This window comes from Chelmon rostratus, chromosome 15 (assembly GCF_017976325.1).
Source record: "Chelmon rostratus isolate fCheRos1 chromosome 15, fCheRos1.pri, whole genome shotgun sequence".
Lineage (NCBI taxonomy): Eukaryota > Metazoa > Chordata > Actinopteri > Chaetodontiformes > Chaetodontidae > Chelmon > Chelmon rostratus.
Genome location: NC_055672.1, coordinates 195,001 through 213,574, shown reverse-complemented (window position 1 = coordinate 213,574; position 18,574 = coordinate 195,001). Strand labels below are relative to the sequence as shown.

The 18,574-nt window shown below is 44.7% G+C and overlaps 1 protein-coding gene across 2 annotated transcripts in view; it reads right to left on the bottom strand.

Annotated features, from left to right (window-relative positions):
• mipol1 (mirror-image polydactyly 1) overlaps positions 1–18,574 on the bottom strand; it is a 51,373-nt gene that overhangs the window by 17,770 nt on the left and 15,029 nt on the right. Inside the window, exons 3-11 of one of the 2 annotated variants that reach the window (XM_041953411.1) lie at positions 14,628–14,703; positions 14,405–14,448; positions 13,421–13,673; positions 12,076–12,181; positions 11,290–11,395; positions 10,101–10,227; positions 5,312–5,345; positions 5,046–5,216; positions 1,235–1,294 (exon numbers count right to left, since the gene is read on the bottom strand). In XM_041953411.1, coding sequence (XP_041809345.1) covers positions 1,235–1,294; positions 5,046–5,216; positions 5,312–5,345; positions 10,101–10,227; positions 11,290–11,395; positions 12,076–12,181; positions 13,421–13,673; positions 14,405–14,448; positions 14,628–14,703 — 977 coding nt within the window. The remainder of the gene's footprint in view (positions 1–1,234; positions 1,295–5,045; positions 5,217–5,311; positions 5,346–10,100; positions 10,228–11,289; positions 11,396–12,075; positions 12,182–13,420; positions 13,674–14,404; positions 14,449–14,627; positions 14,704–18,574) is intronic. The other variant, XM_041953410.1, reaches the window with a different exon arrangement.

Below are 18,574 nucleotides of genomic sequence, written 5' to 3'. Positions count from 1 at the left end.
AGAGCTAGCTAGCTAGCCAGCCACCCAGCTAATGCTAGATAGATCACACTGCCCCCCCCTTTTACAAATATCACTTTAAGTGAAGATGGAGCAGTACTTCTAAGGTACCACTTCCTCTTATCACTCTGCTCCATCCCTCACCCGCTCCTATGACGACTGTTGCCATGGTTTCCAGTTTACAGCAGCGCTGCTGCAGTTACCATGGTGACAGCAGTCCGCCACAGTGAGGGAACACATGAAAGTTTCGGGCACATTATGTGGAGGCGGAGCTTCTGAGCTGCCACCCGCCGCATTGCATGCTGGGAGCTCCACCCCCCACGTCTCGCCCCTCGATCACCCTGCTCTCTCTCTCTGTCATCCCTCCATCAGTCAGACCTCTCATCTTTTTCATTTCTACTCGTTTTACTCTCTCAGATCACCCCCCCCCTCCCCCCGCCCGATCCTCCCACAGAGAGCGATATATGAATCCAGATGAATTGTGGGTAATAAATCCAGGACTCTGCAGGTTTTGGTAATAAACTCTGTGAACTGAACTTCGATAATAATCAGTCCCCGGAGAAGTGACAGAAAGAGGGAAATCTGGATTTTCCTCCTCAAACTTTAAACTCCTGAATCATCTTCTGAGCATGATCTTCAGTTACTGATTATTTTTTTACACTTTATCATGATTTTTAACACAGATTAACATATAAAAACTGTTCGAACCACACAGACCTGAAAGAATAGCTCTGCTTTATAAATCTGACTGATAACACTAAATACAATATAAAGCAACTTAATAACAGAACGCCATCAGAATATAAAAACACAAGCGTTAAAATAATATATCATATAAATAATAAATAAAATAATCCGTCTTAAAAGGGCTTTTCTCCTTCAAAGGTCATAATAATGTTCAATCTCTAATTTTGAAACTACATGTAGGAAAAGTCCTAAAAAGTGAAAAACAAGTAACTAACTAACCATCAGCTGATGAGGATCATAGAGCTGATGAGGATCATAGAGCTGATGAAGAAGAAGACCTTTATTGACAATTTCGTGTTTTTAAATGTATTTATATCCAGAAAATAAAAAGAGAAGATATATCTATCTCTCTATCTATAAAACAAAACTAATATATAAATGCTGATTTGCACATGAAGCCTAAATGACATAAATGCTGATAAGAATGATATGTTTTAGCTTAACAAGCATCAGACTTTCGCCCTGAATGTTGCCTCTCAGGCTACCTCACCTTATTGCTGAAAGCTGTCGGGGGTGTACGTGGCCTGTGTGAGAGGAATACCTGCAGACACTACGCAGGGCAGATAGAAGTCCAGTCAGTATGTTTACTCACAGTTAATATTCTCCTACTAAGATGCTACAGTTGAACACCAGTCAAAGTAAGGCAGTAATGCAAATGTATCATCGTAAAGTATCAGGACTATCAGCGGCCACTTTATTAGGTACACCTGTAAGATGACCTGTAGTCTGATACAACAGCTGTTATATGTTTTGCTGGATGCTGTCAGACACGTGTTCATTTAACTGAGAGTTTATTATCATCAGTGGAGGTGTTGAACTGCTGGAATATACTGTACACACACACACACACACACACAGGTATATATATATATATATATATATACACACAGAAATACACTGTAATACACTGTATACTTTATATATAACCTATATCTCTGTTTTGTTCTTATGACAAATAAACCACTAAAATTCTTTTAAACCCTCCAATAACAACATTGGTATCAAACACTAAGTTCAACTCTGTAGTTGAAAGTGTTTCTCAGTGTGGTCAGGCTCAGGTGACATCATCCAGGTGAAAGAACGAGGCTGTTCTCGGATCAGGAGACACACCTGCAGAGCGTCCGTCTGTCTGATTTAAATATCTGTGTCTCCATAAGCAAATATTCAGCAGAGAGATTACATTCAAATAACGCACACACACATTTCAAGGCCACATGAGAGTACTGTCCCCACACACACACCTGAGCAGACAAACAGGTGTTCAGCAAACATCAGCCTCACGTCAGCTTCGTCAGGTCGACTCAATCTGGTCAATATTTGTCTCCGCACCGCTTTGTTGTCACACCATTCAAAATATTCACGTTCACATTCAAACCGCGGATATTTGAGGTGTGGGCCACCGGGGCCTCCGTAACCCGACCGATGCTCCACGCCATGCCACGCCGAGCGCCTCGCTGCGCCACACCAACCGGGTTAAACGGACAACTTAGAGCTGGTGTTTTTACTGATCGGTAAAAACTATTTTCTCAGACAACAAGCATAGAATCAGATCGTGTCTTCATCCTCAGTGTAAAGACTCTTAGAGCTCAGAGCAGGAAACAAAACAGACCGATGAAAATAATGAAATCCATTTCATGCCTTTCGTGTTCAAACTCGCAAAGATTCCTGAAAACTATCGAGCTAATTTGAAGATAACTGCACTGAATGGTTAGCTCTGTGGTTAGCTCCTGGTTAGCTCAGTGGCTAGCTCCTGGTTAGCTCTGTGGTTAGCTCTTGGTTAGCTCAGTGGTTAGCTCCTGGTTATCTCAGTGGCTAGCTCAGTGGTTAGCTCCTGGTTAGCTCTGTGGTTAGCTCCTGGTAAGCTCTTGGTTAGCTCTGTGGTTAGCTCCTGGTAAGCTCTTGGTTAGCTCAGTGGTAGCTCTTGGTTAGCTCCTGGTTAGCTCTTGGTTAGCTCAGTGGTTAGCTCCTGGTTATCTCAGTGGCTAGCTCTGTGGTTAGCTCCTGGTTAGCTCTGTGGTTAGCTCCTGGTTAGCTCTTGGTTAGCTCAGGGGTTGCGCTCTGTGGTTAGCTCAGTGGTTAGCTCTTGGTAAGCTCTGTGGTTAGCTCCTGGTTACCTCCTGGTTAGCTCTTGGTTAGCTCAGGGGCTAGCTCCTGGTTAGCTCTGTGGTTAGCTCCTGGTTAGCTCAGTGGCTAGCTCAGTGGCTAGCTCAGTGGCTAGCTCTTGGTTAGCTCAGTGGTTACCTCCTGGTTATCTCAGTGGCTAGCTCTGTGGTTAGCTCCTGGTTAGCTCTGTGGTTAGTTCCTGGTTAGCTCTTGGTTAGCTCTTGGTTAGCTCAGGGGTTAGCTCTGTGGTTAGCTCCTGGTTAGCTCTGTGGTTAGCTCCTGGCTAGCTCTTGGTTAGCTCAGTGGCTAACTCTTGGTTAGCTCTGTGGTTAGCTCCTGGTTAGCTCAGGGGTTAGCTCTTGGTTAGCTCAGGGGTTAGCTCAGTGGTTAGCTCTTGGTTAGCTCTGTGGTTAGCTCTTGGTTAGCTCAGTGGCTAGCTCTTGGTTAGCTCAGTGGCTAGCTCAGGGGCCTCACAGCAGGCCAGGGGTTGCTGCGTGGAGTTCTCCTTGTTGGTGTGGAGTTCTTCCACCATCAAACATATATGTTAGATTAAATCTCGGTCAGTGTCCTGGAGAAACTGACTTAAAGCTGGACTTGGTACTAATACTTAGGCTGGCTTAGATGCAAAGAATGAATTTCCCTGCAGGGATCAATAAATGCCTGTGAATATTCTCATTCATCCAGGTCATTGTAAGCTTTAGGTCATTGCCGCTACACCTGAATGAGTTAATGTAGCTGAATCTATTTAAAAGGAGCGTTTTTCATATCACCTGCCGAGAATCTGATCCTGTGCTGTGCCTGCTCATCTGTATGGCTCATCAGTCGACACACCTGATACCTGTCCTTTATCACTGACCACAGCTTCACCTGCATTCGGTCAGGCTTCATCATGACGGCTGTCACCGATCCATCTGTCAAACATCTGACTCCTCTGTGATACCATCAGATCCTCGTCTGCTCCTTCGACCGATGATAAACTAACTAACTAACCTCACCTCAGTTCTGCCTGAGCATCCTCACCAGTTAGTCTCGTTTCACTTCATCGGCTCAGTGAGTCAAGGCAACGTCTCCATTTGGACTTGATGTGAAGACAAAGGGCGCAGGATTCAGTTCTACACTACTGACTAAAATCTGAACTGAAAATCACCCCAGGGAGGACCTGGTGACACCTGCACAGGTAATGGGTCTGATGCAACAACACAAGTTACGTGGCTCTGCTCTTCTAATTGAACAACTGTAATATACTAATAATTATGAAGGATTTGTCCGAATGATTCAATGGGGGGGGGGGGTTAACGATGTCAGGTGTGGTCTACAGGGCAGCTGAACCTGGTCTGAAAATACGCTGCAGGACTGCCTCAACCACTGGGACCATCAACCTGATCTCTGAAGGACCTCCTGAATCTGGTGCCTCTGGTTCTGGTTGGTCTGACTTGGTGGTTAATCATGGACAACCCCTCCCACCCCCTGCAGGACACAGTGGGGGCCCTCAGCAGCTCCTTCAGTAACAGACTGCTGCATCCACCCTGTATGAAGGAAGGCTGCCACAGGTCCTTCATCCAATCAGCTGTCAGATTATTAAACTCTGGCACCACTGAACATGATGATGCTGTTTGACAAATAATCTGTAGTTTTTTCTCATCATTTATGCAAACATATCCTCTCACATCCTCGTATCCTTACATTTTGTGCCATATTACACATTTTTGACTGCTTTTTTTATATTTTATTATACTGTGTAATAGTATTACCACTATTTATTCTATTTATTATTATTTTTAATCTGAAGGCAGCATACATTGTTTTTTTCCAGTTATTGGGGCAAAACGTATTTTCTATATATTTTTTCTTTAAATAGTCAAACATTTATTTTGCTTGTATAATATGTACAAATACAGTATAAAGTCTACTTTATTTTGTATTTCATTTTTTTTTTTAATTCTTTCTCTGCTGCTATTTTTTCTTCCCACTGCTTTCACGTGCTGCTGTAATGCCCAAATTTCCCCAGCAGGGGATAAGTGAGGTTTTATCTGATCTGAACCTGGTTCCCCCACTTCATTATGTAGAAAACACTTTTTTATCATGTTTGGTTGCATCATATTGACGTCTTTGGACTACGAGTCAGAGTATCCATGACGACCACGCTGAGGAAACTAAGAGTGTGTCCCAGACAGGTAAACGGACAGGTGAGCACTCACCTTGGCTACAGAGCCATCTCTCTCCTCCATCACAGCCTTCATCTCCTGAGCCGTGATGTCGTTTCTCCGTCGCCTCGCCAATCGCACACGCTGAACCAGAACTGAACCGAACTGCTCAACTTCCTGGACGGAGTCGGCGTCACAAACACACCGAAGGAGCTCGTCGACGTCCTGACCAATAAAAACACAGAGGGAACATTGATCCGATTGATTATACGAGTTTAGACCTCGAACAACAACCGAACTGTTGGCACTGAGTGTTTTACCATGTCAGAGTCCTCCAGGTGAAAATGCTCCAACCTGAAGAGAAACAGAGCGTTCAGGTAGTTTCAGTGTTCATCATCCAGGACCTGCATGTACATTTGTGTTTTTATAACAGCGTTTCTGAATATCTGGTGAAAAAACACCAGAAAGAGACCTAAATAAAAACCACTGATCACACCGGAACTCCACCTACAGCCCCGCCCAAAACCCCCCGACAGGTATCTGCAGGATCAGTGACCTCGAGGCCGTGCAGCAAACACAGAGCCCTGCAGTAACTACACTGTAAAACATTCAGAAACTGGATTATCAACCAGGCGAGGTGGAACTGGCCCAGACCCAGACCCTTCCGGTGGCCCCTGCAGTCTGACCTCGTCCTGTGTGTCTTGTTGTGAGTCAAAGCACAAACTATTTCCAGAACCAGCCGTTAGTTTGTCAGCTGACATCATGTTTATCATCACAGTTCATATAATTTAAGAAATTTGCATTAGTAATTGAGGAACATGGGGTGATTTCTGCTCTACAGACCCCCCCACCCCCCCAAGTGTTGCTGGGCTGAACAAATTAAAGCTGGACCTTTGCAGCAGCTTGTTGGACTGCAGCAGCTGTGTAGTAATTTTGTCCTTTCGTCCCTGAAGTCCACATGAAACTCTCCATCATTTTAAAATCACTGTAAATCTGCGAGGGCGTCGGCCGAGTGAGCGCTCCGCTCCGCTCGGCAGCCGCTCCGCTCCGCTCGGCAGCCGCGATGGCGGACGTGGAGCTGGTAACTAGCTGATCTCCCGCCTCTCCTCCTGGGAAGCTCTTTTCATTTAGCCCGCTGCTGTTTTTCGGTAATAAACTGTAATAAGGTGGCCGAGGCGGCTCCGCTCTGCAGGGAACAGCAGGTAATGAAAGACTGGCCGCCTCCAATAAAGCTCCTCTAACACCCTGCTTACAGCCCATCCAGCCCGGCTCAGCCCGGCTCGGCTCGGCTCGCTCCGCAGTCGTCATTAACGCTCCCACACACGCTTCCGCTCAACAGAAACTCAGAGACAGCAGCCGTCAATGGGATCAAATGATCCCAGTGAGAGTAAAGTCTTCATTCACCAGTTTGGAAAAGTTTCACCTGTCAGACTGATTATTTCAGATGAGCAGGGGGGGGGGGTCAGTGAAGACCCACCGACAAACCTGCATGATGAACATACAGACAGGCATGAGGGACGCTTTCTTTGCCTTACATTATGTACGGTACACCTGGTTTAAGCATCCTCTTACAGGTTCACCACCTGGAATCAGGATCCGATGTGTCTCCAGATTAATCTGGATTAAAAACAGGATTAATGTGAAAGAAAAGAAAACAATGTTCTGTATTTGTTGTTTTTCTGTACGTCTGTGGACACACAACAAAGATTCAAATTCAATAATCTGAGAGCTTCATGGGGAAATCTGTCTTTGGAGCGTTTCTGTAAAGGTTGTGAGTCACTATCACTGACAACCCCTCCACCCCCTGCAGGACACAGTGGGGGCCCTCAGTAACAGACTGCTGTATCCACCCTGTAAGAAGGAAGGCCACCACAGGTCCTTCATCCCATCAGCTGTCCAGCGTTGCCTGACTGGTTTTTATCACACACAGATTAACTTGTGCAACACACACACAGTGACAGCGTCATAGTAATAATATGTGCAATATACTTTTTACACTGTCACAGAGTACTCTACCAATCAATACATACTGGTATTCAACTGGGACACATACACATTTATGACTGTGCAACAGCAAAACTGCTGAAGTCACTTTACCTGAACTCACCGTCTGCACTTTGAGTAGAAGCTGTGACATTCTACAGAATGATTGGCAGATTATTTTTATTTTATTTTTTACATATACTCCTTTGTATAAAATGTACATGTATAAAGTCAGCTTTTATTTTGTATTTCTCTATTCTGTTGCTATTGCTGCTGCCTGTAACACCTGAATATCCCCAGGTGGGGGTTAGTAAAGTCTTAATCAACTGTTAGAATATCATGACCTCTATTAGAATACACAAGTAATAACTGTAACTGTAGTGTAACTGGGTAACTAAACTACGTACAGCCCTAAACACAAACCCTCAGACAGACGGCTGCTGCTTTACTGTGTCTGATGGAAACCTGACATCTCTGTGATCACCTGTGATCACCTGTGATCACCTGAGATCACCTTTTACTGATGTTTCTGTACAAACATCATTTTAAACACCCACACAGACACACACACACACACACACACACACACACACACACAGACAGACAGACAGACAGACAGACAGACGGACACACACACACACACACACACGTTTACAAAGATGTTACAGGCCGCCCCTTCCATTAGGAAAACACACACAGACACACAGACACACACACATAGACACACACACACACACAAACACACACACACACACACACACACACACACACAGACACACACACACACACACAGACAGACACACACACACACACACACACACACACACACACACACACACACACTCTTTTCCAGTTCTGACAGATGGAACATGCTCCTCCATATTCTGTACCTCATAAAGAGGATTGTGGCCTCCAATATCAATTACCCTCTCATCCTGGGGGTGGGAAGCTGGGGGGTGGGGGGGTGCTGGAGGACAGGGGGAGGTAGAGGGAGGGGGAGGGGGAGGGGTATTATCTGTAATTAGATTTTCTGGTCTATTTGGAGGCTCCTCGAGGAGGACGAGAGCTCGTTTCACAGCTCTTAACGAGACTGAGGAGGTGAATAATGAAGAGGAGAAGAGGGGGGAGGAGGAGCAGAGGAGGAGGACGGGACGAGGAGGAGTAGAGCGTGAGAAAGAGAAGTAGTTGGTTGTTTTCCTGCTGTATATAAACACAGTAAAGATGTGAATCACCATGTTGAAACCTGCTCTGTGTCTCCTCAATGTCTCTGATGATCCACATGATCATCAGAGGTTATCAATCAGGACGAAAAGGCTGACATCACACTCACAGCTGTTAGTAATGACTCTGAAATCCAGATGTTGTGTTTAGATTCTGAGCACACACACTGATTCAAACACACTGATTCAAACACACTGACTCAAACACACTGAGACTCAAACACACTGAGACTCAAACACTCTGAGAATCAAACACACTGAGACTCAAACACTCTGAGAATCAAACACACTGAGAATCAAACACTCTGAGACTCAAACACTCTGAGAATCAAACACACTGAGACTCAAGCACTCAGACTCAAACACACTGAGACTCAAACACACTGACTCAAACACACTGAGACTCAAACACTGAGACTCAAACACTCTGAGACTCAAACACTCTGAGACTAAAACACTGAGACTCAAACACTGAGACTCAAACACTGAGACTCAAACACACTGAGACTCAAACACTGAGACTCAAACACACACACTGATTCAAACACACTGAGACTCAAACACTGAGACTCAAACACACTGAGACTCAAACACTGAGAGTCAAACACTGAGACTCAAACACACTGAGACTCAAACACTGAGACTCAAACACACTGAGACTCAAACACTCAGACTCAAACACACTGAGACTCAAACACTGAGACTCAAACACACACACTGATTCAAACACACTGAGACTTAAACACACTGAGACTCAAACACACTGATTCAAACACACTGAGACTCAAACACACTGAGACTCAAACACACACACTGATTCAAACACACTGAGACTCAAACACACTGAGACTCAAACACACACACTGATTCAAACACACTGATTCAAACACACACACTGATTCAAACACACTGAGACTCAAACACACTGAGACTCAAACACACACACTGATTCAAACACACTGACTCAAACACACACACTGATTCAAACACACACACTGATTCAAACACACTGAGACTCAAACACACTGAGACTCAAACACACACACTGATTCAAACACACTGACTCAAACACACACACTGATTCAAACACACACACTGAGACTCAAACACTGAGATTCAAACACACTGAGACTCAAACACTCAGACTCAAACACACTGAGACTCAAACACTCAGACTCAAACACACTGAGACTCAAACACTCACTCAAACACACACACTGACTCAAACACTCAGACTCAAACACACTGAGACTCAAACACACTGATTCAAACACACTGAGACTCAAACACAGACTCAAACAATGAGACTCAAACACACTGAGACTCAAACACTGAGACTCAAACACTCTGAGACTCAAACACTGAGACTCAAACACTGAGACTCAAATACACTGAGACTCAAACACTGAGACTCAAACACTGATACTCAAATACACTGAGACTCAAACACTGAGACTCAAACACACTGAGACTCAAACACTGAGACTCAAACACTGAGACTCAAACACACTGAGACTCAAACACTCAGACTCAAACACACACACACTGAGACTCAAACACACACACACCGACTCAAACACACTGAGACTCAAACACTGAGGCTCAAACACACACACACACTGACTCACATATACACACACACACACTGAGACTCAAACACACACACACACACACTGACTCACTCACACACACACACACAAACACACTGACTCAAACACACTGAGACTCACACACACATACCGACTCAAACACACACACACTCACTCACATATACACAGACTCTCACACACGCACACACACACGCACACACATACTGACTCACATATACATACTGACTCACACACACACACACACGCACACACTGACTGACACACACACAGTTTGTGTGTAGGTGTGTGCGGCATACTCAGAGGCCTGCTGTAGTTGGCGTGCACGAAGCACAGCCTCGTCTCTCTCCTCATTGGCCAGCAGGAGTCGTGACATCAGAGCCTGATCTCTGTCCTTCTGAGCAGCTAACACCTCCTCCAAGACAGCTGAGAAGACAAGGAGACAAGGAGACAAGGAAATGAGAAGAGAAGGAAATAAATAGACAAGGATGAGAGGAGACCAGGAGGAGAAGAGCATGGAAAAGGTGGAGAGAAGAGGTGGAGAGAAGGGGACAAGGAGAAAAGGAGGGAAGAGGAGGAGACATTAGTTTCAGGATGAATTCAGTAAAAACATCAACCAGCTTCTGTCTCTTTAGACTGATCATCCAATCAGCTGAGACTGTGTGTGTGTGCGCGTGTGTGTTTGTGTGTGTCTGTGTCCTGAATGTGTGTGTCTCTGAGGCTGCGTCTCTGTGTCTCTGTGAGTGTGTGTCTCTGAGTGTGTGTCTCTCTGTGTGTATCTGTGTGTCTCTGAGTGTGTGTCTCTATGTTAGACTTCCATCACTTTTGGGGACGTTACACAGACTTACAGACTTACTCTAACCTAAACCCGAGTCTTCGCCCTAAAATTTAATGATTTACATTATGGGTTGTGTTTTGTGCCCATTACGAACGAATGAACACACACACACACACACACACACACACACACACACACACACACACACACAGCTAACGTGGGACTGTGTGATATTTTTGCACAGTTTAATTGTTTCCTTTTGATGACTCTGAACTGAGCTGATTTTATTTCTCAACAATGACAACATGTTTTTCTGGTCATGTTTCTGTAATTAATGTTTTTAGAGACACAAACTTACACTAAATGAAATTAAATTTGGATGGAAACTTTCTGTTTCTGTGATAATCCTGTTGGATTAAACTGACACACACACACACACACACACACACATGCACACAGCTCAGTTAAATCAATATTACATGTGATCACAAATCAAACACACACACAGTGTTCTGTTAAACTAACAGCTGCTTGTTAACTGTCACCTCGTTACCACTGCTGTTGTTTTAATTACTGTGTGTGTGTGTGTGTGTGTGTGTGTGTTGGTATTAAACTATGTGCATGATAAATATTCAAATATTTAAGAAGTCGAGGTTAGATCAGATCTGATTAAGAAGAGAGTAAACTCTAACATACCCCCCCCCCCTCACCTGCAGGTCTCTCCCAGCCGCGGGCCTCCCTCTGCTCCTCCCTCAGCTCCTCCTCCACCTCCCTGCTTTGGAGCTCCTTCTCCTTCTGGACCAGCTGATCCAGCAGCTGAAACACAGCCAGATGTTAGTGTGTGTGTGTGTGTGTACACACATATATATGCCGATGTGTGTATATAGTATATATATGTGTGTGTATATGCAGCATATATACTATGTGTGTAAACAGCATACGCACTCTGTGTATGTGTGTATCCAGTATATGTGTGTGTGTGTGTGTCTACGGTATACGCACTGTGTGTGTGTGTGTATCCAGTATATGTGTGTGTGTATCCAGTATATGTGTGTGTGTGTGTGTATATAAAGCATACGCACTGTGTGTATGTGTGTATCCAGTATATGTGTGTGTGTATACAGCATACACACTGTGTGTGTATCCAGTATATGTGTGTGTGTATCCAGTATATGTGTGTGTGTATACAGCATACACACTGTGTGTGTATCCAGTATATGTATGTGTGTGTGTATATATACAGCATACGCACTGTGTGTGTGTGTGTATCCAGTATATGTGTGTGTGTGTATCCAGTATATGTGTGTGTGTGTGTGTGTGTGTGTGTGTATATACAGCATACGCACTGTGTGTATGTGTGTATCCAGTATATGTGTGTGTGTATACAGCATACACACTGTGTGTGTATATACAGCATATGTACTATGTGTGTGTATATCAGTGTGTGTGTGTGTGTATATACAGCATACATACTGTATGCGAGTGTGTACATTTACCTTCTTGTTGACGTCTCTCAGAGCGTCGAGCTCCCTCAGCAGAAACGAGATATTTTTGTCTCGATCAAAACCGTGAACTGGACCAACGATGAGCTCCGGACGAGAGCTGGAGGAGACAAGTTTCACTTAAAACAACTGTAATATACTCAAAGATACATCTTTGGATGTGAAGGTTGAACACCAAATTCTACTTCAAATACGAAGTGATGAGTGACCTCCACGCAGGTGTGAAGGGTGTAATTACCACAGGAAACAAAGAGGAACCAGAGCTAAATACTAAATACAGTCTCTGAGGTGAAGAAGACGTTTCCAGATTCACAGCTTCATCTGCACAGCAGGCCAGCCGGTGGTCAGCGAGGCTGTGATTGGTCAGGACTTCGCTGACATCATCTCAGCGAGCGTTTCATTAGAGTTTCACCTGTGTGTAGTCAGGTCAGGTGTTTTAACCTCACATTATCAGATGTGAGGCAGAGAGATGAAGGCAGCAGGTTATGAGGCGTTGCTTTAATAAGCAGCGACTGATGTTCGCCTGTAATTCTCTCATATTACCTTAAAGGTCAGACTGCTTCTTAGCGTAATAAAGCGGGTAAATAAGACACTGGAATATGGCTGACACTGTCTTCTGTAATTGACTGCTTCTGACTTTATAACATGAGCCGCTTCTAATCAACTTCCCTCTCTTCCCGCCTCGATTGCTTTTACTATCTTTCTATTTCTGTCTCCCTCTCTAACGCTTCAACTAATCAAATCAAATCTAAATTTAACAGGTCACAATTTATACAGTGATGCAACTCAAACTGCTCCACAAATTTCATCTGAAAATGCATCAAAAAGACACAAAAGACACAAAAACCCAGTGAATGAAAGAATCTAAAGAAGGTTAAAGTTAATGAAAACCAATAAACTTTAATAAATCTCCTCACTGTGGGGAAGCTTTGAAGTCTGAAGAAGGTTACAGAATGTCTAATATCGATAAAGTTAGTATTTAAAGTTTCAATGATCTATAGCTTGTTGTATTTGTTTTCAAGGTGAGATGTTTTATTTCAGCTCAACCCTGCTCGAGACATCAATTCATGTAGTTTGTTAAAAGCAGCAGCAGCTTCACTGTGACGGACACTTCAGCTCCTTTCAGTTTCACCATCGGACGCTTTGACTCCTTTCAGCACCTTCACTGAACTGACATTAACTCCTTTGATCACAGTTCGAGTCATAAACTCAAACTCATTTCTGTTTCAGCTCCTCAGAGAACTGGGAGTTACAGTGGTAGTAGTAGAAGGAACAGTAGTTAGTGCAGTAGTAATAGTGGTTATTGTAGTAGTGGAAGCATTAATAGTAGTACTCTCACCTGTTGTCAGTGCTGACCAGGTGTCTTCTGATCGTGGGACTACCAGGACCTCTGGACGCTCTTCCTCCATCAGGACTGTCTTCACTGGTCTCTGCACAAGGAGACGAGCCACAGCTGGGGGGAGGGTCCACCTCCATCTCCCCGACACCTCCTGGAGGCCTGGATGACAACAGCGAGACAGGAGAAAAAGACCCCCTGTGGGTCCGAGGCGAGGGGGAGGAGGAGGTCAGAAGCTCCTGGAGGTGTGGACGGGCTGAAGGGAGACGGGCAGACAGACAGACAGACGGAGAGACAGTACTCAGCACTTCCAGATGTACCACGGATACGACAAGATAAGATAAGATAAGATATCAGTCTCACATGGGGGGGTCATTGAATAAGAGGACGAAGCTGTGACGTCAGAGTCTGGATGCTGACGAGGACGATTCAGGACAGAAAATGAGTTTTACTTTGTGACGTCGCTCGTCCATCACGAGTCGTCCTCATACAGTCGAGTGGCAGGTGACTGCGAGGTGACGCAGAATCGCAGACCTCTTTATTAACGGGGCAGTTCTACCGTCTTTGACCACGACCGCCGTAACGTGGGGGCAACTGAGCAGCCCCAGCAGTGGGTTCAGCTCAGCTCTTCCACTGCCCACAACCCTCCTCTCTACACTTCCTGCTGCTGTATTCTGACTCTTTGTATTTATTGTGTCCTTAATAAACACTGAGAACACCACACGGTCCACGTAGTCCATGTGGTCCATGTAGTCCACATGGTCCACGTGGACCACGTGGTCCTCATAGACAGAAACTCTGCTGCAGCATTATGACACTTATTACTGTAGAAATGAACACATGGATCTGGCTATGGATGAATGAATGACGGTCAGACAGGTTAATGGGGGGGGTGAATGGATGACGGTTGGACGGGTTAATGGGGGGGATGAATGGATGACGGTTGGACGGGTTAATGGGGGGGATGAATGAGATGATGGAGCTTACCCTGTGGACAGTCAGTGTGGTCCAGACTCAGGCTGACCCCAGATCTGTAAACCACATGAAATGAAGAATCATCACAGGAACAGGAACTCTGCTCCTCAGAAGATGAACCCTTCACATTTTACTGACGTTGTTTTAGCGCCCCCCTCAGGACAGACAGTCCCTGTTCAGCTCTTGTTCGTTCTGTCTGCCTCTAATGGACGTCACGCTGTCAGACATGTTTTACCTGTCGGGGCTGCAGAGGTGCTGCGATGCAGGTGACGGCAGACGCTGTCGTAGCTCCACGTTCACTCTGGGATTAGCTGAAAAGATAAAAACAAAACTGTTACCTGTTAGAGACAAGAAGTGTCACACAACTTGTCTGTCTGTCTGTCTGTCTGTCTGTCTGTCTGTCTGTCTGTGCACCTGTCTCTCTGTCTTTATCAATCATTAGCGAGCAGTAATCCTGTCGTCACGTCGAGCTGTCGTCACGTGCAGCTCATCTGCAGAACAAACACGGCTTTAATATCTCGTTATGGCCTCGTTAAGGATGGTTAATGGCTCTTGTTAAAGAAACCACCAATCAGAGCAAAGTTGCTCAGGTATAATTAAAACGGAGGCGGGAATCACGTTAAACGCTCATTAAGTCAAAAGTAAGCAACAAAACACACAGAGATCACTCAGACACTCTGAGCAATTATCACCCTGACAGTGTGTGTGTGTGTGTGTGTGTGTGTGTGTGTGTGTGTGTGTCAGAGACAGGAAGGTGTGTGTGAAGCAGCAGTCTGCCCTCTGCAGGAAGTAAGAACAACATGGACCGACAGGTAAAAAACAGGGTGTAAATGTAAAAGAAGTGACTTGATTGTTTTCTCATAATAATCCAAAATAAATGTCTCTATTAGTCCATCATGACGTCTTCATAAAACAAGAGTTTCCTGACGGGGGAACTGTTGGGTCTCAGTAGATGAAGACTCTGGTCCTGAGCTGCTCTATATGGAACGTGTCCTGGGATCAGCTCTCAAATGTGGTCTTCTGTTGATGGCTAACTGATGAATGGACTAATAGTTTCAGCTCCACCAGTTGAAAGCTCAGAGAGCAGAGGTCAGAGGTCAGTAAGAGGCGGAGGGGGACAGAGAACATCAGGCTCCAGATATGGTCAACACCTGTTAAAGGTCCTGAAGTAACAGCTGAGCGGGACACAGACAGGAAACATCACAGACAGAGGCATGGAAGAGGACTTCCTGTGGAGTATAACGAGGACGAGTCACACTCATCGTTTCACGTTGATTCATTGATGGACAGCCGCTTGTCTCCAAAGCAACACGTCTCATCGCTGGAGACGCCGGACAACCTCCCAAATAAGAACAGAGGACACTACATTATGGCCCTGGGTCTGACCGGATCTGAAGTAGGACAGGAAGTCCAAGAAATCCTTCAAACAAAGCTTCAGCTGGATCCTAAAACCAGTGAAAGTACAAGGAGGAAGCATTTCTGATCCTGACCGTCCAAAGCAGCGCCGCTCCTGATCAGCACATCAGTGATCAATGACTTCCTGATCGGCCCTACAGGACATGACCCAATCTGGTTCCAGACGAGAAACCTGCCCGAGCTCTCGAAGACTTACAGAAGAACCGTACAGAAGTGTCACCTAAAGTGGATCCTGGCTCTGGTCCATTAGCTGTTTCTAATCTCTGAACTGAACAATTCCACAGCAGAATAATCAATACTGTTCTGATTTCCACTTATTGATCCATATTTTTCATACAGTCTTATGAGCTGTGACTTCAGTCTGTTGGTTTAGTGAGTTCACGCATCTGTTTCCTGTCTGTTTTGAATATTGATTATTAATCAGGTCAATCACAGCCTGCAGCTCGAGCAGGAACGTCGGGCGTTAACGAGCAGATCAGTTAATGTTGATGTGTCTGGAACTCCCGAGTCGGTTTACCTGTGATCACACCTGAGACTCAGGACAAGAAGAAACTGAGAAATCCAATTCTGTGCAGAAACAAGCAAACGCATCGTTCAAACTGTGATGCGGTTTGGTTCTGGTCCTGGTTCTGGTTCTGGTTCTGGTGGATTATACTTATTGAAGAATTTCTTTTTGAGCGTCCTCACTTTGAAACTTTTCTCATTTCCTGCCGTCCTCTGTCCACCCAACCCCCCCCACCCCCCTGCCCGATCTCCTTGTGGACTCAGAGCTAATTGAGCCGGCGGCTCTTCTTATTATTCATGTACAATTACAGATGTGATAATGTGCTTAAATCCTTCTAAATGACCGTTCATGCCTCACGCTCGCTTTGAAGTCTCGTCAAAGATGGAAAAATCTGCGGAAAAAAGGGAAAATACAAAGGCCAATCAGAGGACCAATCTGCACCAACCAATGAGGAGAGGAGGGGGGGCAGGGGAGGGTTGCCCCCCCCCCCTCCTCCCCTGTTCTTCTTCATGTAATATAAACTAAAGTCCATTAATTTTTTAAGCTGTATTTAATACATTTTGTGCAGAAAGTTTGGTGCAGTGAGTGTGGGGTGTTCCAGCTGACTGCATGAATATTAATGACGGTGTTACGATGATTAAAGAGGCTTCAGCTCAAATCCAACACAATCCGCCTGTGATCCGCCCGCCGCCGCCGCCACGCCAGCGCACATGAATTTAGATACCGACATTAAGCCCTGGAGACACGCACGCACACACAGATATATACACACATGCGCACACACACACACACACACAGATATATATATACACACACACACACACACACAGATATATATATACACGCACCCACGCACGCGCACACACACATACAGATATATATATATATATATACATATATATATATGTATACACACACAAACAGATATATACACACACACACACACACACACACAATTTGACATCAGAAAACAGGTTTCACCAAGTTCAGGTTTGGTTTTGTTAAAGATGAATCAATTAGTTGATTAATCAGTTAATTCAACAGAAAATACATACACAGAGAATAGAGTACACACAGAGAATACACAGCTACACAGAGTACACACAGGGAATACACAGCTACACAGATAGTATACACAGAGTACACACAGAGAATACACAGCTACACAGAGTACACACAGAGAATACACAGCTACACAGAGTACACACAGCTACACAGATAGTATACACAGAGAATACACAGCTACACAGAGTACACACAGAGTACACACAGAGTACACACAGCTACACAGATAGTATACACAGAGTACACACAGCTACACAGAGTACAGACAGAGTATACACAGAGTATACACAGATTATACAAAGCTACACAGAGTACAGACAGAGTACACACAGAGAATACACAGAGTATACACAGCTACAAAGAGTACACACAGAGTACACACAGAGAATACACAGCTACACAGAGTACACACAGAGTACACACAGAGTATACACAGAGAATACACAGCTACAAAGAGTACACACAGAGTACACACAGAGAATACACAGCTACACAGAGTACACACAGAGTACACACAGAGTATACACAGAGAATACACAGCTACAAAGAGTACACACAGAGTACACACAGAGAATACACAGCTACACAGAGTACACACAGAGTACACACAGAGAATACACAGAGAATACACAGCTACACAGAGTACACACAGAGTACACACAGAGAATACACAGCTACACAGATAGTATACACAGAGTACACACAGAGAATACACAGCTACACAGATAGTATACACAGAGTACACACAGCTACACAGAGTATACACAGAGTACACACAGCTACATAGATAGTATACAAAGAGTACACACAGAGTACACACAGCTACACAGAGTATACACAGAGTATACACTGCCACACAGAGTACACACAGCTACATAGACAGTATACACAGAGTATACACAGAGTATACACAGCCACACAGAGTACACACAGAGTACACACAGAGTACACACAGAGAATACACAGAGTATACACAGCCACACAGAGTACACACAGAGTACACACAGAGAATACACAGAGTATACACAGCTACACAGAGTATACACAGAGTATACACTGCCACACAGAGTACACACAGAATATACACAGAGAATACACAGCTACAAAGAGTACACACAGAGTACACACAGAGAATACACAGCTACACAGAGTACACACAGAGAATACACAGCTACACAGATAGTATACACAGAGTA